Genomic DNA, 21,813 nt, shown 5'->3' with positions numbered 1-21,813 from the left:
TCCACACAACTTAAACAATGTATCTAGCTGTGCTTAGCTCCCAACAACTTCTGAGTTCTGTTTGGCTTCATTTGCCTTATTTTGACTTTCGGCTTTAGTGTTCTCTTCTCTCATCATTTTGTTTGAGTCTTCTCAGCTGGCTTCTAATGCTTCAAATCAATCATCAATCAATCAATCAATCAAAAAGCCAAGCACTGTTCTGTGTTGGCCTTCTTGTGTATAGTGGTCTGTCCTCAGCCTACATTTTGGACAGATATGACACAAATAGTCAATATGCAGCAATCCCCAAATAGTTTTGTTTTTGTTTTGAGAGGGGAAGGCAAGGCGGTTGGTGCTAAGTGACTTGCCCAAGGCCACACAGCTGGTAAGTGTGTCAGGTTTCTGAGCTCAGATTTGAACTCAGGTCCTCCTGACTCTAGGGCCAGTGCACTACTCTCTGCACAACCTAGCTGCCCCTCCAAATAATTTTTTGAGTCAGAGTTTCCCAGCAGTAGACTTTTGGGTCCTAAAAGAGTGACGTAAATTAGTCGCTGCAAAATAATAAACCACAGTCAACTTTAAAATCAATTGGTACTTTTACTTCTGAGGGACAGGCTTTTACTGTAGCTCTCCCAGACATCTTTAAGTCACATATGTAAATAAGAGGGGACGGGAGATCTTAAAATCCTGGCTTCTGACTTGTGGCTTTTTTTCCTCTACTCACTCATTTGTTAGTTGTTTTTGCTTCTTGGCCACTGTAGGTGAAAGCCCCACTACTTCAAAGCAACACACACACACACTCAGAATTTCTTGAAAAGAGAAGGATGCTCACACCTATGGGAATGAAAGTCTTTTTCTATGACTGCTTCTATAGCTTCATCTGTTTCTCATATGCTGTGAAACGTGTGATTGCTGACTATTGTAAAGATAAGAATTTATCATTAAAATAGAAACTAGAAGTTGAAAGTATAAATTTTCATATGTACTTTCAAACTTGCACAATTCTTGATAATTCGTTAGGAACTATTTTACCCTAATAGTTATACCCCTCCTACGATTATATTTTTATTTTGAAATAAGAATATGGGAAAAGAAATGAGAGAGGAGTTGGTCAGTTATAAGTGAAGTAATTCAGGGGGCTAGGTTGCACAGTAAATAGAGCACCAGCCCTGGAGTCAGGAGGACCTGAGTTCAAATCCGGCTTCAGACACTTAACACTTAGCAGCCCTCTGATTTTGGGCAAGTCACTTAATCCCAATTGCCCAGCCTTCCCCCCTCCAAAAAAAAAAAAGTGAAATAATAAATTATATTTAATTTACATAGATAGACATGGTCAGATAGTTGAATAAGAACCAAAGAAAGATGTACAAGTAAAGTCTAAAGTAAAAGGACCCCAAGACTCCCTCAAAATTGCCTCCCAGACAAAATCATAACATATATATTTCTGAGCCTGGAGTCTAAAGCTTTGACAACCTGGCCTTCCCATCTTCTTGTTTCTCATCCCCCTTTCTAGAATCTCCGTTCATATATGTGATCATTCCAGATTGCCAAACGGGTACTTATCACAAAAGTCTTTGTACAGGAAGTGTTCTTAGTCTGTGGTTCTTTCTATGATGGAATGGATGTTAACTTAGTGCCTGACACATAGTAGATGTTTAACAAATGTTTATTGATTCATTATGTGCAAGGTGCTATCCTAGTGCAAAGGGAGAAAGAGTAGAAAAGGAGAAAGAAAAAAATTTAAAACCCTTATTTCCCACTGGAATAATGGGACTAATGAAAAAGTTCAGTAAGGGAGGAAGTTGAAACTTGCAGATAAACTTAAAGTTTTTTTTTAAATTCCATTTGTGATCATCATAAAAGATAATGGAATATTTGAATGTTTTAGCTCTAATTTTTTAGTTTTCACACTTGAGAAGTTAATATTTTTTAAAAGAACTTCAGACCCTGTTGCTGATTTACACTCAGTCTTCTCTCTCTCTCTCTCTCTCTCTCTCTCTTTCTCTGTCTGTCTGTCTGTCTCTGTCTCTGTCTCTCTCTCTGTCTCTGTCTCTCTCTCTCTGTCTCTGTCTGTCTGTCTGTCTCTCTCTGGTGTAGAGTTAGACTTTCCCTGTCACACCATACTTCCTCTGACATTTTGCTTACTCTTGGGTTAGGGGTTGGGCACTACTGATAAGTTTTTCAGAAGATATCTTTGACACAACCTACCAGACCGAAACAGATATATTTTGCCTACATCCAAGTCACTTCCTATAAGCCGTCTTCAGTATTTAAAAAATAAAATAAAAATTTGTTTAAAGGTAATGTTGGGATGGAGCTCATCAACAGCAATGCCAGTTCAGGGGAAGGAGAGTTCAGCCAGGGACTACTCTTTGACTCTTTCCCCCCAACATTTCTATCCAATGAAATACAGTTAAAATAAACATCATTGATACCTTTGGAGGGGAAAAGAATTCCCCCAAAAGGCAACTGCATACATCCTGAGAGTTATAGAGAAGGAAGAAGAGAGACACAGTGATTATCTTCAGGTAATTAAAAGTCTATTCAGCTTGGCCCCAGAAGGTAAGTCTGGAAGAAGGTAGAAGCCGCACAGAGGCTAATGGAAGCTTGGTATAAAGAGCTTCCCCATAATGTCTCACGAACTTCTCCTCATCGGAGGTCTTTGAACAAGGCCTGAATAACTTCTTTTTAACCATGTTACAGACATGTTAGTAAACCCCAAAGCTCTTCCAACCCCGAGAGTCTGTGATTCTGAGAAAATGGCAGCTCAGGTGGCAATGGAGAGCTTGTTTGCATGTATGTAACATTCAGGCTTTAAAATTTTGTTTTAGCTACAGTTTGAAGGGCATTGACTTAGAATTTCCTTCTCTCTAAATTACTGTTCTGGGGAGACATGGAGAATTGATAGGACATGGGGCAGCTAGGTGGCACAGTGAATATAGCACTGGCCCTGGAGTCAGGAGGACCTGAGTTCAAATGCAGCCTCAGACACTTAACACTTACTAGCTGTGTAACCTTGGGCAAGTCACTTAACCCCAACTGCCCTGCCTTCCCCCCTCAAAAAAAAATAATGGATAGGACAGTGACTTAAGCAGAGCTTATGGACCTACCCTCAGGATCCCTGTGTCAAACAAGATAATCAGAATTAAGACTTTAGAATTAAGAATTAAGTAGGGAATATGCCTGTGCCTTCTTCTGGAGCTACTATCTAATTCTAAGCACAGGATCATAGATTGAGGAACAGAAGAGATCTCAGAAACTATCTAGTCCAAACAGATAAGACAACCAAACCCCATGGAGGCAGTGACTTGCCCAGGGTCACATAGGAGGTGACTGTCATAGGTAGAGTTTTTGAACCCAGTTTTACTGGGTTCAGAAAGTCAGTGGTCTTTCTACTGGACCATTGATATTGTTGCATTTGTTCATGGTGTGGGCTTTGAGATTTTCACATTAGGATATCTAGAAGTTCTTTGAAAAGGTTTCTAAGTGGCCTTGGGCAAGTCAACTTCAATTGCCTGGCCTTGCCCCCTCCAAAAAAAGAGAGAAGGCTAGATATTGTCCTAGCCTGTACATTTTTTTCAGTACTAGTTATGAAGGTTTTGAGTGATTTCTAGTCATATCACATCGATTCAGTGGATAAATGGTCTCAGAGATCATGGAATCCAACTCTTTTATTTTACTGATAAAACCCAGAAAAGATAAATGACTTGGTCGATATTAGCCAACAACATTGATTAATCAACTATTGTGTGCCAGGGACCATTGCTAAGTACTGATGATACAAAGAAAGGACTACCTTTAAGAAGTTCTCATTCTAATGAGGGAAAACAGCTTGGAAATCACTGTGTACATACTGGAAATCTCTGTAGTGAATAACAGGTAATCTCCAAAGGAAGGTACCAGCAGGATATAAGGAGCTGTGGGGAGATTGGGAAAAGCTTCTTAGAGAAGGTGGGATCTAAGGTGAGTCTTGAAGGAAGCCAACTGAGAGGTAGGGGTGAAAAGGAAGGGCATTTCTAGGCTTGAAGGATAGCCAGCAAAAACCACAGTGTCGGGAGAGGAAGGAGAATGTTCCAACAGCTGTGAATATAGGCCAGTGTAGTAGGATTGGTAGAATTCAGGAATGGGAGTAAAAATAGAAGACGAGAAAGGTAGGTGCAGGCCAGGTGAAGAAGGACTTTAAATGTCAAATATGGGGATTCATATTTTATACCAGAAGAAATAGGGAGCCATTACTGTGACTCGGGCAGTTACATGGGCAGATCTACAATTTAGGAAAATCCCTTTAGTAGCTAGACAGAGATTTGGATTGGAAGGGGGAGAAATGAGGTGTGGGCTCCCAATTAAAAGGCTATTATAATATCCCAGGTAAGAAATGATGAGTGCTTAAACTAGTGTGGCAGCTGTGTGAGTGGAAAAAAAAAGGATTTTGTGTGTGTGTGTAAATAAATAAATATAAAATGTATATTTTAAAAATGTATTTATACACACACGAGATATTGTAAAGGTGGAAATGATAAGATTTTATAATTGTATATGTGAGGTGAATGGAAATAAAGTCAAAGATGACCCTATTATGAGGCAGGGTTACTGGAAGGATAGCAATTGTCCTTGATAATAATAGGAAAGTTGGAAGGGTTTTTGTGTGTGAAATAATGACTTCTGCTTTGGACATACTGAGTTTGAGGGACCGTGGGACATCCAGTTTGAGAAACTCAAAAAAGCATTTATTTGGTGCTGCCAGACTAGAACTCAAGGAGAGAGACTCAGATTGAGTATATAGATCTGGGAGTGATCTGCATAGAAATGATAATTGGACCCTAATGAGATCACCAAGCCAGATAGTGGAGAAGAGAGAAGAGAGCCTAGGGGTGGGGTGGGGTGGCACCCCTGGTGAGTAGGCATTGAATGGATCCTGAGAAGCAGCAGTCAGACAAGTAAGAGGAGAACCAGGAAAAAACCGTGTTATGAGAACCTAGAGAGGATAGAACGTGTGGGAGAAGATGGTAATGACCAAGTGCTGAAGACCACACAAAGGTCCCATTGGATGAGAACTGAGAAAAGACCATTGGATTGTACCATCAAGAGATCATTGCATTTTGGAGAAGGCCGTTTCCGTTGAACGATGAGATTGGAAACCAAATCATAGAAGGTTTAGGAGTGAAGGTAGAAGAAATTGGAGGCACCTTTTATAGATGTATTTTTCTAGCAGTTCAGTCAAGAGGGAAAGGAGAGGTAACTGGATGATAGGTAGTGGGGATGGTCAGATCAAGCAAGAGTTTTTGGTTGTTTGTTTGTTTTGGATGAGGAGCTCAGAGGAACGTTTGTAGGTAGCAGGAAAGGAGCCAGTAGATGAGAGATTAAAGATTAGAGAGAGGGGGTGATACTGGGGGTACTAAAAGACCAGGAGGGAGGGAGCAGATGGGATCAAGAGTGCATGTAGAGGAGTTACCTTGTCAATGTTCATTGGAGACCAGGAGTAAAGGAAGAGAGGCAAAGTGAAGACAAGATGTCTGAATGATGCGAGATGAAGAAGAGGGGAGAGAGGAAATAAGCAATCCATCACAAAGCAAGGATGAAGGCCGAGGCACTCCGGCTCCAGCCCCGTCCTTCTCTTCCCTGCACCCATTGTGTCCTATTGACTATTAACCCAAGTGAGGATTATTGAGTGCCATGTTTGAGGGGAGAGGTGCAGACAGGATGCGAGGCTCATTCACCCACTTCCTAGTGTTGAGGAACAGATGCCAGCGAGCCGTGTGATGCAGTAAGGCACACCCAGCCGTAGGCAGATGAGCACAGGCATGACTCAGGCTGAGTCACACATGCCAAGATCGCGCCTGCCACAGCAGGCTTGCCACATTCCAGCGAGCTTTCCATAGAGCACCAGCTTAAGTGCGATTGGCTCTCTGAATGAAAGGCATCATTCAGGACCTTCTGGTTTGGCTGGTAGCTTATAGAAGGAGCTACTTGAACCTCAGTCATGTTAATGCTAGGACACATGTGAGACTTTCACCCTACAAGTTGTTTTTGGGCTCAAATGTAATCTCTTTGCAAGTACAGATTGTTTCTTAGGAGTTGTTTTCGGTCTGCAATGTAATCTTCATGCGAGTACAAATTGTTTCATTTATTATATTAGTATCCAGTACAGTGCCTGGGACAGAAGACGTTTAATGCTTGTTGATTGATATTATGTGTGATTTAATGGGACTAGACTCACAATCATCAGGTTTTGCAGAACTCTTTATTTTTGTTATCTCATTATTCTTATTATTTGGTAGATGAGGAGACCGAGGAAGAGGTTTAGTGAATTGCCTGAAAAAGTCACACACTCTTACTTTTCATCCCTGTCACCCTTGACAAGTGTCTGAGAAAGGCTTTCAATACAAGTCGAATTTCTGACTCTCAAGTCCAGAACTCTGTTCATCATGCCGCATTGCTGCCTGGGACCGTGGATCTAGAGACTGAAAGGGACCTCCAAGGCTATCTAGTCCCAGCTCCCTCATTTTACAGATGGGAATATTGAGGCCCAGAGATTTTACATGATTCGCCAGAGGTCACACAGGTAGTAAGGATGAGAAGGGAGGATTTGAACCCAGATAATACTCCAAATCCAGAGTTCTTTGAAGGGAGGAGAAAGGGTAGTCATGAAAGCTATCTGCAAGTGTTTGAAGAGGGACCACCAAATGGAAGAGAAATTAGAAGTGTCCTGGTCCTAGAAGACAGACTGAAGGGCTGTGGGTAAGAGTTTCAAAGAAGCAAAATTAGACTTGATGTAACAAAATACTGGGGCAGCTAGGTGGTACAGTGGATAGAGCACCAGGCCTAGAGGCTCCTCTTCATGAGTTCCAGCCTCAGTACTTATTAGCTATGTGACCCTGGGCAAGTCACTTAACCCTGTTTGCCTCAGTTTCCTCATCTGTAAAATGATCTGGAGAAGGAAATGGCAAACCACTGCAGTACCTTTGCCAAGAAAATCCCAAATGGGGTCATGAAGAGTTGGACACGACTAAACTACACCAAGGAAGCACTTTCTAAAAATTAGATCCATTTAAAAGAGCCATGGGCTGCCTTGGGAAATAGTGGGCTTGTTTTCTTCTCTCTGGAGTTTTTCAAGCAGCAAGTGGATGATCACCTGTTGGGTGAATTCTAGAGGGAATTCTTTTGCTGATATGAATTGAATGTTTCTTGATGTCCCTTCCAACTCTGAAAATATTTTGATTTGTGAAAAGGAAACAGAAGGGACAATCTCTGCTCTTACTTTTCATTCTTGTCGCCCTTAATCTTGTCATTACTCTTAAATTAATCACCAGAGAAGACAGAGAACCTGATTAGGGAAGATCCACTGTGGAAATTGTTTTTCTTTTTGAGCTATAATGGAAGATTAAAATACCATTGGATTCTAGGAAAAGTTTTACCAGAAAAAGCGATGAAAACATTTAAACCACAGTAAATTGTACACACTTAACCTGTCCTGAAGTCATGTTTGGTCTCTGTCATCCAAGCTGGATTCCTGATCCGAGTTTTAACAATTATCACCAAGTCATCTTGCAATGGAATTCCTTGATGATAGGGACCATTTCTTAACTAATTTTTGTTGCTATCTCCAGCCCCACAGTACTCTCTCTCTCTCTCTCTCTCTCTCTCTCTCTCTCTCTCTCTCTCTCCCTCTCTCTCCCTCTTTCTCTCTCCCTCTCTCTCCATACACACACACATACATGTATATACTTACACATATTATATCTGTGTACATATATACCCGTGTATATATCACACAATATATGTATATGCATGTATGTACACATAACATGCAATGTGTTATATAATATATAAACATTTGTGATTGTATATTACATGACATGTAATATCACATTGTATTAAATGTACAATCATTTAATAACATTATACAGTTTATAAGACATAACATGTGTACATAAATTTATACATGGTTAATAAATGTTTGTTAACTGGATGAGATGGTCATATTTATGGAGAAGTCTCCGACAAGTTTCTAATATATACTCTCTAAACGAATCGTAGGTATATTGCAGTAAGCCAGTCGGTAACATTATTACACTCCTAAAGGTCCCTAAAATAATGTTCCCTAAAAGAATATCAATACATATACATTAAGAATTTCTTCTTAAGCAAACTGCTTGCTCTCTCTCTTTTGTGTTTTGTTTGTTTTGTTCCTTCTTTCTCGTCCTTCACTCCATTGGTTAGAATTCTTTTTTACAACTTGACTAATGTTTAATGTGAAAGCATTTGTAGACCCTATATCAGATTACATGCTGCCATGGGGGGAGGGGAAGAAAATTTGGAACTTGAGATTGTGGAACTGAATGTTGTAAACGAAAAGTAAATAAAATTTTTTTAAACACTTAAAAGCATTTAAAAACAAGAATTTCTTCTTAAGCTCAGTACACACTCCTCCACCCCCAGCTGTCCTGAAATCTAGCCAGTTCTTCTGCAGTCACTTTTGTCTTTATTAAAGTTTAGTTTATTCTGTCTTCAGTCCACATCTGTCATCCTTGTCCTTACAGAGGTCTCTGCTCCGGTGAATTTCTTGGGAGGAAACCACGGTCTCTCTTCATTCTGTTGAGGTGTTTGGAAGTTGCTCTGGGCCTGTCGCTCCAGCTTTGCTGGTGAAGGGAAATGCAGTCTGTGCGAGTTGACGACACTACGCAGGCTTAAGGATGGCTTTCACCAGTCAGCCCTGTGGCACCATGCTTTTGTAAGCTCTTGGGAGCCGCCTAGCTTAAAATGATTTACAGCTACTGGAAGTAACTTAGAGAATCTGTGGCAAACCCTGTTTGATATTCTTTACACATTCATACGCAGTCTGATTGTGTGTAGAAGTAGGGTGTGTAGGATGAATTTATGACAAATGGGTGGAATAAGTATAAGAAACCAGTTTCTGTTCTTACGTATTTCTAAGGCACACTGGGAACCTGAATTATCATGACCAAAAACTACAGGTCTCCTACCAGGAAAGGAGACAATATGAGATGCAATATTGAAATTTGTTTGACTACATTATCTTAACCTTCTAACCACATAATTATTCTCATTTGTCCTCTCCCCCTTTTTTTTAAAATTCCCTGATCCATGACACCCCTACAGGGTCTTACCTTTCGTTATCCAAGGTTTTTTTTTTTTCCCTTCAATTAAACTAACATTTAGTAAGTGCCAGAGAGTGTATGCACGGGACTCTCCTAGGCACTGGGGATTCAGAGACAAAAATGGAGCAGTCCCTGCCCTCTCTTTTAGGGCTGGATGTTAGTAGTAGCTTTTAATGGGTCTTCACCGTGTGCATTTCTTTTCAGCCTGGAACTGTGGAAATTCAGTTCTCTTATGGGTTGCTCCTACAACATGTATATAAAGTAATGAGATGTAATTCAGAGGGGAGAAAAGACCAATAACTGGAAAGATCATAAATGCTCTCATGAAGGAAGGCAGCACCTGAACTGTGCTCTGAGGGTTTCTATGAGGCAGGTATCAAAAGGAAGTGCATTCCACGTAGGAGGGACTGACCACCTGTACAGGGGAATGAGGAGAAGAGGCTGCCTCTGACGCTTACTAGCTCAGACATAACCTTTCTTGGTTCTTAGTAGACCTTGATTAGCAATTGAGATTTTCTCTTCCAGGTGGCTAGGTGGCTCAGTGAATAGAGCGCCAGCCCTGGAGTCAGGAGGACCTGAGTTTAAATCCAGCCTGAGACACTTAACACAAAAAATAGCCACATGACCTTGGGCAAGTCACTTAACACCAATTGTCCTGCCTTCCCCTCTCCAAAAAAAAAGAATGAAATGTGACTCCCTTCTTTGCAGGAAGAATAAGTATGCCCAAACTGACAGCTAAATGTGACTTCTTCCCTTTGAAGTCATAACTCCAAGAGACTGATCATCTTATTCTAGTGAGGCTGCTATTGTGAGACTTTTTTGTTATGTTCTTCTTTGAATATCCTCATTGATAACAAATCTGCATCATTTGAGGGTTTGTATGAGCTTAGGAAACAGCTAGTTGTAATTTCTAAACAAAGCTGGTGGAAAAAGGTGGGTGTCCAGGCTGCATTATATTGGTTTTTGCTTTTTTAAGGAAACAAAAAATACCAATGCATTCATTCTCAGCTCTCAGCGCGATTCTGGAAGACTTCTTTTGCCTTAAGAGCAAGTTTATGGGTCATATGCAAAATTACATAACTCATTTTCATGTGGTCTCATAAACTTTCTCTTAAGGCAAAAGACGAGTCTCACGATTGGGTTGAGCGCTGTGAATGAATGCATTATCTCCCACGGGAACTTTAAAGGAAATGATCCTTTTTGGGGTACAAATGATTTTCAAAAATCAGGCTTATGATATCTTGTATACTGCTAGGGGCAGGGGAATGCCGAGATGTGCATAGGAAAACTTATTTGAATCCCAATATTCCTCACACGTCTACTGTAAATTCATCTTTCATACCCTGCCTCTTCAAACTATCAGACTGGGCATGGATGTGTGAAGATTCCCCCCAAAAAGTTTTAAATGTGAATTTGACACACACTTAGGTGACTTCTGTAGGATTGTTTTGAGGAATTATGTGCGACCTAGTTTGTTTTTATTTTTATGGATATTTTTCACATGCATTTTTCCCCCTGCTTTGGAGCTATGGAATTCCAGCTCCCAGATAGCCTAAGGATTTTATGGGGTTATTTTCTATTATATTAAAGAGCTATTAACAGCACCTGCACTTCCATCCCTAGCAATAAACAAAAGGGGAGACAAATTATTTTTTGTTCTGCTAACGTTTCCCAAGGCCTTTAAAAGAAGCCCATGACAAAGCGTCCCTTCTTCGTTGGCAGCATCAGGGTACCGTTGTAGCACTGAAGATTTACTAGTTGGCATGGTCAGAGAGGAGAGAGGCGCCACAGTTTAAGAGATGTGTTCCTGCCAATGTTTTTCTCATTTTTCTGACTGCACTCATGCAAGAATCTGCATAACACTGAAAAGAAAGGGTCCTCACAGTTTGTGGCCACCTGCCACTGAGTCAGCCATGGACCGTAATGGGGAAAGTGGAAATACAATGTCAAACCTGTTCTTCCCCACAGATACTGCCTGTATTCATTCTGGAAGCACACTAGGAGATGATTGCTTAATTAGAGTGTGCTCTACTGTTTATAAATTAATTTCACACAATACTTCAAGGACTGAGCTTTATAGGTCTACAGTCAAAACAGCTACTACCTTTATGATTATCTATGCATGATTCCTCCAAATTATGACATACAAGGAGTTATATCCTTGATGGTTTATCCAAACAAATATAGATTGGCTATGTGTATATATATATCTGTGTATTTTCATATAACATATATGCCAGAGTGAAAAATCCGGAGGTAAAGACCTCAGAGACCATCTTAGACTCCTTCATTTTACCAGTGAGAAAACCTAGACCTATGGAGGGTAAGTGACTTGCCCAAGGTCTCTTAGGAGTAAGCATCATAGGAAGAATTTGAAGACTATTAGCCACCAGGCTTCTTTTGTGATTATTCAGTTGTTTTCAGTCACATCTGACTCTTTGTGACCCCATTTGGGGTTTTCTTGGCAAAGATACTGGAGTGGTTTGCCATTTCCTTCTCCAGCTCATTTTACAGATGAGGAAACTGAGGCCAACAGGGTTAAGTGACTTGCCCAGGGTCACACAGCTAGTAAATGTCTGAGGCCAGGTTTGAAACTGTGAAGATGAATCTTCCTGCCGCAGTGTTTGCTGCATACCTAATTACAGACATTTCTGTACAGTTTGAACTTATATATCTGTTTGGTGAAAAAACCAAATCCGAGTCCATGTGAACGAACATGTGCAATAAAAAATTCAGTTTCAGGCCAAAGGTGAATGTGGGGGACTCCAACCCTGAGACGCAGGGAAGGAGGTTTAACGATTCAGACCATAATACCCAGAAACGTACTTCATTCACTTGTAACCCATGGGTCTTGTCTCTGCTTGCTTTCCATTTACCCATATGATTTTAAATAGCCGTGTTTACTTGCAGTTTTGAAGTGAAGATACACAAAAGCAAAGGACACTTTAAAGGACTAGTAAATACTGAGATCATACTTGAAGAGAAATGGTTGGTTTAAAAAAAAAAAGTAATGTTAGTTGGTTTATCCAAAGTTGCCTGATTCTGGATATTGATGAGATTCCAGCCTTAACCTCCTCACCACCAAACAAAGCTTTGTTTATTGGGGATTTTTAATTCATTGGTGTTGTTCAAGATAATGCCTCTTCTGTCCCTCAAATATTCCCTCTTTCCTCCAGCTGTTACTCTCCAGATTTCACCCACTTGGACTAAACTGTGGCCCCTGTTTCCAAGAGAGTGGCCGGTGATTGTCACATAGTAAGAAAAGATTAGAACCATCCTATTACCTAACAGCAGGGAAGAAGGCCTGGGGGAGGTTTGCTGAAGCCACCCCACCAGGGTTTTAGCATTAAAGCTCTCCCTACCTTTGCTTTGGACACTGGAGCTGGGAAGGCAGTTTAGCTAACTCTGGAGGCTGAGTGTTAACTTAGCTGAGAGCGACATTATTCCCTTCCAACTTTTTAAAAACTGTATTGGGTTTCTTTCCTAATAGAGTGGCTTTTGTAGTTTTGTACAGGTATCTGTTATCAAGATAAACCCATTTGAAGGGCAGGAGAAATTCATTGGCCAGGTAGAAAGAAAGTATTGCCCTAGACTGTCAAAGCTATCAGTCATTTCCTTTTCTTTCCTGTTTATTTGGGTGAGAAACAAGAGTTCGAAATATAAGTCATATAAGCCATTCTGGCCCAGCTATTTTGTTTTTGCCCAGCATCTGTAGTTTGTTTTCTGATAGTTTCTTCCTGGATTCTGGGGTTTCTCATCTGTCTCTGTTAAACTCTCAAGTGAAATTGATTTAGCTGACTTTGCCTTTTTTTTTCTTTTTTTCTGTTTTGGGGCACAGAAGTAGAGCTAGTGAACACTGGAAACTGGTATGTTGCTTCTTACCGGAATAGTGTAATGGAAAAAAAGTGTGCCAGACTCAGTGAACTGGAGACTTGAAGGGTTTCTTTAACTAGAAATATGGTGATATTTTTAATAGCCTGCTCTCTGGTGGGGGGGTGGGGGGTGGAGAGGAGGATACACCAAGTATTCATTTTAAGTTTAATCTTCGTTATTAACACTATCTTTGTTGTTGAGTCCACAGGGTCCCCTATGACTCCATTTTGGGTTTTCTTGGCAAATACACTAGTAATTTGCTGTTTCTTTCTCCAACTCATTTTACAGATGAGGATACTGGGGCAAACAGGGTTAAGAGACTTACCTAGGGTAACACAGCTAATACCTTAAGCTGAATTTATACTCAAATCCTCCTGACTCCAGCATTGGCATTCTTTCTACTTTTCCGCCTAGCTGTCCTTAGCAAAACAATAAATCAAGCTTTATTTTATAGTGATCACCAATTTCATTGATGTCAGTGCTCACACTAAAAATTTAACAATCAGCTTCTTGCAGCTGGTCCAGCATATAGCTGGATCCAACTCTAACCTGTACCTGATAGAGAGGAAGGACCCAGAATGCAGAATGAGACAAGAAAATTGTTTTTGAAATGGCCAACATGGAAATTTGTTTTGATTGATACTTGTTTGTAATGGATTTTGTTTTTCTTAATGCTCTCAACTAGGGGTTAAGAATGAGAAGGCAGATTTTGACTGATTAAAACAAATAAAGTAGGTATTTTTTAAATGATGAGATTGGATTCAGTAATCTCACAAGTACCTTCTAGCACTAAATCTGTGACCCCATGAGATTTGTTTATGATACTTGTATTGGGTTTAGCTAATTCTAGCATGTGTTTGGAAATTTGCAGCTGTAAATAAAATTACAGTGAAAATAATTCAGAAACCTGGAGTATTTTTTGTTGTTGTTTGATTTTTGTTTTGTTAGAGTACTATATGCATCGTGAAAGATGTTAGGAAACTTATATTCCAATATGACCTGCCCAAATACCTGAATTTCCTACATATTCACTTTAATTTTTAGAAGACTAATAGAAAATAAATTTTTTAAATTGTTCAAGATAAATAATATATTTGTATCTGTCATCGTGTGCACTTGTGTTCATTCTGATGTCAATGTCAGTTTTAGAAGTTACATGCATGAGTTGAACTAGAATTTCTTTAGGAAGACAGTAGCAATAGGAAGTAATTTATTAAGGTGGTCATGTGACTTTTATCAACATCTACCTCCCAACCCCTTTCTTGGGCTTTCTCTTTCCAGGCTGCTTCTGCTTGTCCCCGTAGAGCAGAAGTAGGAACAATAAATAGAAGTTTCAAGTAGGTAGATTTTTGCTTACTGCAAGGAATAATTTCTTAACAGAATTTGCCCCAACCTAGAATGTCACTTTGAGAGGGAGAAGGTTCTTTATGTCTGGAAATCTTCAGGCATATAGAGGCTGGGTGATCACTTGTCAAAAATCCTGAAGAGAAGAATCCCTTTTCAACCACTGGATGAGCTGATTGGGATTAGCTGGGATTGTCCTACCTGGGACACTCTTCTGAGCTTCTCACTGGCTAGTGGGCAATTATGACTGAATAAATTATACTTAACCTGTAGCAGGGACTAAGCAGTTCAAAATCTCATTTGATGTTATTTCAGATTGTTAATAATTAGACTTTGCTAGTCATATAATTATTTCATGCATGGGAAGTCTTTGAAAAATGATTGGCTATTCTTAAGATTCAAGTGTATATATTATATACAAAATATTACGGTGTTTTCTCTGTGTTGTTACAGACTCGACACCCTTCAGGACTTGATGGGACATTTGCACTACTCCTGATTCCTTTGTGGATTTGGCCTTGACTTCCAACAGAAATGTCACAAATGGCAAATGTCAATCTCGGTGCCACAGGTAATTTAGCAATTTTTCTTTTGTTCTGTTTTGAGCGCTGTGACTTTGCACAAAGTGGTTTTGCTGTTGGTAATGTGATGACAACAGTATGCAGCACAAGTCACTAGAGTCTCAGAATAATTTTCTGCTCATTGATGTTTACTCTAGCTTGTCCTAAGAATTAGTCTTTCTTTTTGATTTTCTGCTTATTGAGCTCTGTTGGCAACTGGCTTGATTGTTCCTGTCTGTCAGAAAATACATGTGGCTGTATTGTATCAGCAGGCTGGTACAGTAAACAATCAATACTGTTTACCTTCTTTCCAAAGCATTGGCTTTGATTAATTAATTTGATTAATGAGATTGGAAGTTTAAATGTTGATTCATAAATGTAAGATGTCCCCAAATTCTCAGGACATTTTTAAGCTTTAGACTTTTGGGACACTGTGTATTTTTGAATTTTCGTTTTCATGATTTCTTTTTTTTTTAATCCTACTTAAAAAAAAAAATCTCTGCCTCCAGTTTCTTTTTATAAATAATATACTAACTCAGCACATCCACCAAGTCTTACATTATATGCTCTGTCCTATATCAGTCCTCTATTTCCACCTTCTGATAAATTTTCATTAGGGTCAATCTTGGTCATTGTAATTTCACTTTCTCTCAGTTGTAATTGGGCATATGCCATGGGAGGGAATGCCAAGGTCCTGTCACTCTAGATGCCCAGGAGACCTGCCATACAAATTAGCTGATAAGAGAAGAAGGAAGGTGATGGAATAGAAATTTCCACTCCACATACGCCTCTCTCTAGAGCTCCATTTGCTAAAATTGCTAAAAATCTAATGTCGCTTTTGTCACACATACCATAGGTGGTTAATCTATGGCATAGAGTTCAGTCAATTGACTGTATGGTTGGTTATTCAGAGACAAATGATTTTAACTTGCCCATTTCTTCCTTAACTCCTTCCTTCCTGTGTCTGACTTTTGATAAATTTCAGTCCTCATAAGGACACTCTCCAGAGAGTGAATGGGCTAAAGATGAGAAACGAACCCCATAGTTTTCTTATTAAAAGTTTAGTGTGGAAGGCGTTTACACTTATTTTAAAATAGTCATTTGAACAATACCTATAGATTTTTGTTAAATAAATTGTTCCTCTCCCCACCACCACCAACCCAATCAGCAAGGTTTGACTCTTAATCTCAACACCATAGCATTTCATACACCTAATCCCCACAGTTGTCCATTGATTTTCCATTTTTCTTTGCTCAAAAACGGCATTGACCTGGGACTTCGGAGACCTGGGTTCTCCTCGCATCTTTTCCAATAATTCTCTGTTCTTGAGGAAGCCATTAAACCTTTCTTCAGGCTCTCTTTCCTCATTTATAAAAATGAAGAGTGGAGGGTGGGAATTGAGCCAGATCTAGCTTCAAAATTCTATGAATCTATGCTCTCATCATTCATTTTGTAGTTTTCTGACTTATTATTTCCTGCCTTCGCTCCTGTTAGACTTAGATCAGAATGTAGAACTCTCACTTTTACTGTCAGTCTATGTAGAGTGCTTTTTCAGATGAGGAAATTGTTTGCTCTATATTCTTTTCTCTTTTGCCCTGAAGGAGCTCAGCATTTCACTGTATTGTCAGGAAAAATAGTCTGAGTATATACATTAGTCTTAAAACATCACAGGAATTGAATGCAAAGAATGCTAAGTTTGGAATAAGTTTGAATTCTTGCTCTTGCACTTAATATATGATTGTGGGCAAATACCTCAGCTCCCCCTGTAGATGGAGAAAGTTTGGACAAAATGCCCTCTAAGGTACCCTTGAGCACTGAGGTGTGTTCTTTTAAGAACAGCCATTTGGGGCTGTACCAAAACACTCCACCCTGCTAATGTTTACAGCTGTAATTTTTGTTTTCATTTATTTCAAACAACATTTCATTCTTTTTGAGTAACTGCAGGTTGGCGTCGCTTATAAATGGAATGATACGAACCCTATAAAATGGTCATGATTATTCATTGCTTTTAAAGCTTGTGATTAAGCCAAGGGAAGCCTTTAGAGAATCACTTCATTCATTTGTAATCAAAGCAGTCAGGTGTTAAGGTCAGGAGTATTTCTGCTATATTTTCAGTTACCTATGTCTTTATAGATTTGATCTACTGATACTTTAAAGTTATAGAACTGTAATTTGAGTTTGGAAAAGTAACATTAAATATATAGTGGATATATGTGTGTGTTTACATATATAAATATGTGTTTGCATATATATGTTTATATACAGTATATACATGTATACGTACAGACATATATAGTGTTTCTGCTGTGTTTTTGTGGGGTTTTTTTTGCTTTTTGGAAGGCAATTGGTATTAATTGACTTGCCCAAAGTCACACAGCTAGTAATTGTGGCAAGTGTCTGAGGCCGGATTTGAACTCGGGTCCTCCTGACTCCAGGGCCGGTGCTCTATTCACTGCACCACCTGGCCTCCCATGTTTCCGCTGTATTTTAAGTTACCCATGTCCTTATTTGATCTAGAAATAAGTATACAAATATACATAAACATTTATTTATGTATACATTTGTGTACACATGTGTGCATGTTTACATATATGGTATTTCTGCTGTATTTTCAGTTTCCTGTGTCTTTATAGATTTGATCTACTGATACTTTAAAGTTATAGATGTAATTTGTATTTGGAAAAGTTCTTAGAAACAGTCACATTAAATGTATAGTGAATATATATATATGTGTGCTGTGTTTTATACTTTATATACATATGTATGTGTATACACACACAATACTTTGCACAGCTCTCCCTCACTTATATTCAATTCATGCACAAGTCAAGACCATTGGTCCTCTTTGAGAATGAAGCATGAACAACATCATCAGTGAAAACAGGGGCGGCTGCATGGTGCAGTGAATAGAGCATCAGCCCTAGGGTCAGGAGGACCTGAGTTCAAATGTGACCTCAGACACTTAACACAAAAAAACTAGCCGTGTGACCTTGGGCAAGTCACTTAGCCCCAATTGCCCTACCTTCCCCCCTCCAAAAAGCAAACAAAACAAACCCCCAAAAACAATGAAAACAAATCAGTGAAAATGCATTTATTAAGCACCTGTGTGTCCAGTGCAAGAGATACAAATAGAACACTGATATAGCCCCTGCCCTCAAGGAGTTTACATTCTAATTAGGGGAGACAGGCTATATTAGAAAGTTGCTTTCCAAGGAGTATGGAAAAGCTCCCAACCCTGAGGTTACAGCAGCACATGAGGGTGACAGTGCCATATCTCAGGGAAGCTTTGAAGGAGAAACAAGACAGTGGATATTGAGATATTTTTAAAAGGTAAAGACGTTGAGCAAATGTAAGGTGGCAGCATTGCCTTTATTATTTGTATCAGCAGGTGTTTAAGCACTGGTGCTGTGTGTCAGACTCTGTGCTAGGAAGGGATGTAAATCAGTCAGGGCACTGGGAGTGTAACTCTTCAAGGACCTCCCATGGCAGGCTGTATGTAATACAGGCACATATATGTGTGCATACATACGCATACAGAGGTAATTTTCAGGGCGAAGATCCGATAGCTGAGGGGATTAGCTAAGACCTCACATGGGATGGGGTAGGTGAGGAAACAGTGTATTCTAGATATGGTGGAGGAGGGGAGGCACCTATCAACCTATGCAAAGGCATGGAAATGGAATGTTGTCCATGAGGAAGTTTTGTGGTTGTTGAGTCATTTTTCAGGTGTGTTTGGGGTTTTCTTGGCAAAGATAGTGGGGTGGTTTGCCTTTTCCTTCTCCAATTCATTTTACAGATGAGGAGACTGAGGCATACAGACTTTAGTGACTTGTCCAGGCTCACTCAGCTACTATGCATCTGAGGCCAGATTTGAACTCAGGAAGTTGCATCTTCCTAACTCAGGCCCAACACCCTATTTACTATATGACCTAGCCGCTGTGTGTCTTAACTCCAAAGGACTTCTTTCATAAGCCTGGAAAGGTAGGTTTTGCTTTAGTGACTTGCCCAAGGTCACATGGCTAGTACAGCTAGTAAGTGTTAAGTGTCTGAGGCTGGATTTGAACTCAGGTCCTCCTGAGTCCAGGGCCAGTGCTCTATTCACTGCGCCACCTAGCCACCCCTGGAAAGGTAGGTTTAACACAGGTTGTGAATGGTTTGAAATACCCACCAGTGAAGTTTGTCTTTGTTTGTAGATTCCTTGTGGTGACTTGCTAACATTTCTCCACACTAATTTTTGAGATTTCTTTATCACCTTCACCTTACTTTTTACTCCAAGTCACAGCATATACAAATATACATGAGCCAGCAGTGGATAGGATTAGAGTTAGGAAGACCTGAGTTCAAATCTAGCCTCAGGCATTGACTAGCTGTGTAACCTTGGGTAAATCACTTAACCCGTGTGCCTCAATTTCCTCATCTGTAAAACTGGGATGATAATAGCACCTACTTCCCAAGATTGTTGTGAAAATCAAATGAGAAGGTATTTCAAAAGTGATTCGCACAGTGCCTGGAATATAGTAGATTCTATATGCATGATAGCTATCATTATTACATATTTATTTAAGATGCACAGTAGTTTAGCTGCTTAGCTCTTTGGGGGCAGGAAATGCTGTTCACGTAACCTGTTAGCCACCTGTGTCTGGAGTTTGATGAGACTGGAGGTCCAAGGATGGGTCCAGATGCTGAAGTTCCGTCCCCACCCTCCCTCCTGCCCTGTGTCAGCATTTTTCTGGGCAGGAGCCCCTCCTCAAACAGGACTCTGAGCATACTTCAGCAAACTTTAGAACAAACAGGATTGTACAGACTTGGCTGGCTCTAACTATCCTTGTATCTTTTGAAGGCAAGTATTCCTGAAGTTAGAGAGGGGAATGGAAATGACCTCGTGTATCACAGACATGGCACCCTCAGAGGCAACAACTGGTGGGGTTGGAAATGCCCAAGGACTGACAGAGAGTGCTGATTAAAGCTTGATCATGCTGAGGATGAGATTCTAGGGAACCCTTATACAACTCCGGAAAGGATGGGGACCTACGTGTTTTGTCTCTCTGACTTTCTCTTAGGTAACAGAGTTAATTGAGGGTAAAATAAATAGGGAACTGGGTAACTGTAAGATTTAGAAAGTGGAAACGGGGGCAGCTAGGTGGCACAGTGAATAGAGCACTGGCCCTGGAGTCAGGAGGACCTGAGTTCAAATCGACCTCAGACACTCACAAAAACCAGCTGTGTGACCTTGGGCAAGTCACTTAACCCCAATTGTCCTACCTTCCCCCTCCAAAAAGCACCCCCCCCAAAAATGGAAATGACGCACCACTGCCAGAACCTAGAAGTAAAAAACACCCTAGGATCATAGATAAAGAGATTGATGGGACCTCAGGGTCATCGATACAGAGGTAGCAAAATCTGGGCATTCCCCCCAATTAAAATGTAATTAGGACATGCTTAACAAATTTTTTAAAAATACGATACAATATAGATAATGTTAATTTGTGGTTTTCTAAGTCAGTCCACTTATACAGTCTAAACCTCTTCGTTCTAAAAATTATAAAACTGAGCCCCAAAGAGTTTAAGTGATTTATCTAAGGTTATACAAAGTAGTGAGACAGGATTTGAACCCAAGTCCGCAGACTCAAAAGCCAATATTCTTCCCTCTGTACTTATGCTACCTTTTGTCAGTTTTCTGATCTTTTATGGAATTGTACCATTTGACTTAAGGAAATAAGAAATATGGTATGTGGAGAGTTGTTAGGGAAGGATAAAAGGAGAAAAATAGGCAGGTTATGAAAACCTCAGGAAAAAGAAAACGTTTAGTAAATAATGATTTGCTTCCTCTCCACCAGTAAGGGTCATATGTAATGTGAGATGTATGGATGGTCAATTTTATGTGGCCAGTTCAACAGAAGATAAACGTGCATTTATAATAAAAAGCATCTTCTGTTTATATAGTACTTCCTGCTTTTGAAAAAAAAAACTTTGAAAAAATATCCCATCAGCTTATTAGCTAAGATTTCTGTATTTGTGTACAGTATCTATATTTATTTTAGCTCATAGTGTTTCTATACTTGGTTAGTCATACTCTAATAGAAAAAGGGCTTTAATTAATAAGCCAGAAATTACTTTCTTGTATATTATACAGGTGATATGTTGACTTTCTGAATCCTGAAGTCTAGTACAGTAAGGATTGCTTCTTATAAAAACAATCGTTTGAACTTTTAAAATGCCAAAATACCCAGGATCATCTCCAATTGAGACCTCATAAGTTTCAGTAAGAAATCACTGCATTAAACTGAGCACCTAAAAAAAGTTTCTTCAGAGTTCCCTGCCTCTAGTGGGGCGTGCCTGCCTTGCAAACCCTTAAGGCTTACTAAACGTTTAGTATGTAACCAGGCTCACCTTGTGAGTTTTCTTCCTTCAAACCTTAAGCAACTTCTAATGGGCAAGCATCAGATTTCAGGCACAGATGAATAGCTCTCATGCTAAACCGAGTGCAGGTGATTTAGTGTTGGAAGCCTGCAGTCTGGCCTCTGAGCTTCCCCTCTGAATGCCGAGCAGAGATCAGCTTCCTGAGCTCTGGGGATTTCTACCCCGGGTGCCCTTTTGGATCATTGCTAATAAGGAGGGAGGAAAAGTGGATAGTTTGGCCACCTTCAGAACTTGAGTGGTGGCTGTCATTCTTCCAAGGAGATTTGACTGGATTTTCTGAGAAGGAATTAAACCACTTCTTGCTGTGTAGGAGTTAAAGATGCCACCCTATGGTAACCTGCAGACTTACTGAGTGAGTATTGAGAATTTTTTGTAATTGTGTCTTCCTACTTCCATAGACAGACTGGGTCATAGAGCTATCTAAACACATGGGGATATTGCTGGTTTCCTTCCTCCGGTTCCTTGTCCAACAAATGCTTTATTATCTGGATCCTGCCCCTTCTCAAAAAGCTTATGCT

The 21,813-nt window shown here is 39.9% G+C and overlaps 1 protein-coding gene across 2 annotated transcripts in view; it reads left to right on the top strand.

Moving 5' to 3' along the window:
• The window catches only part of KANK1 (KN motif and ankyrin repeat domains 1), a 266,017-nt gene that overhangs the window by 175,306 nt on the left and 68,898 nt on the right, over positions 1-21,813 (top strand). For both annotated transcript variants that reach the window (XM_069086846.1, XM_069086838.1), the window contains exon 3: positions 14,769-14,886. In XM_069086846.1, the coding sequence (XP_068942947.1) occupies positions 14,850-14,886 (37 nt within the window). In that variant the 5' untranslated portion in view covers positions 14,769-14,849. The remainder of the gene's footprint in view (positions 1-14,768; positions 14,887-21,813) is intronic.

This window comes from Petaurus breviceps, unplaced genomic scaffold, assembly GCF_028583685.1.
Source record: "Petaurus breviceps papuanus isolate PSGF00001 unplaced genomic scaffold, PetGlider_PUasm1.0 118, whole genome shotgun sequence".
NCBI lineage: Eukaryota > Metazoa > Chordata > Mammalia > Diprotodontia > Petauridae > Petaurus > Petaurus breviceps.
The sequence above is the reverse complement of the archived record's forward strand: the minus strand, read 5'-3'. Positions and strand labels throughout refer to the sequence as shown.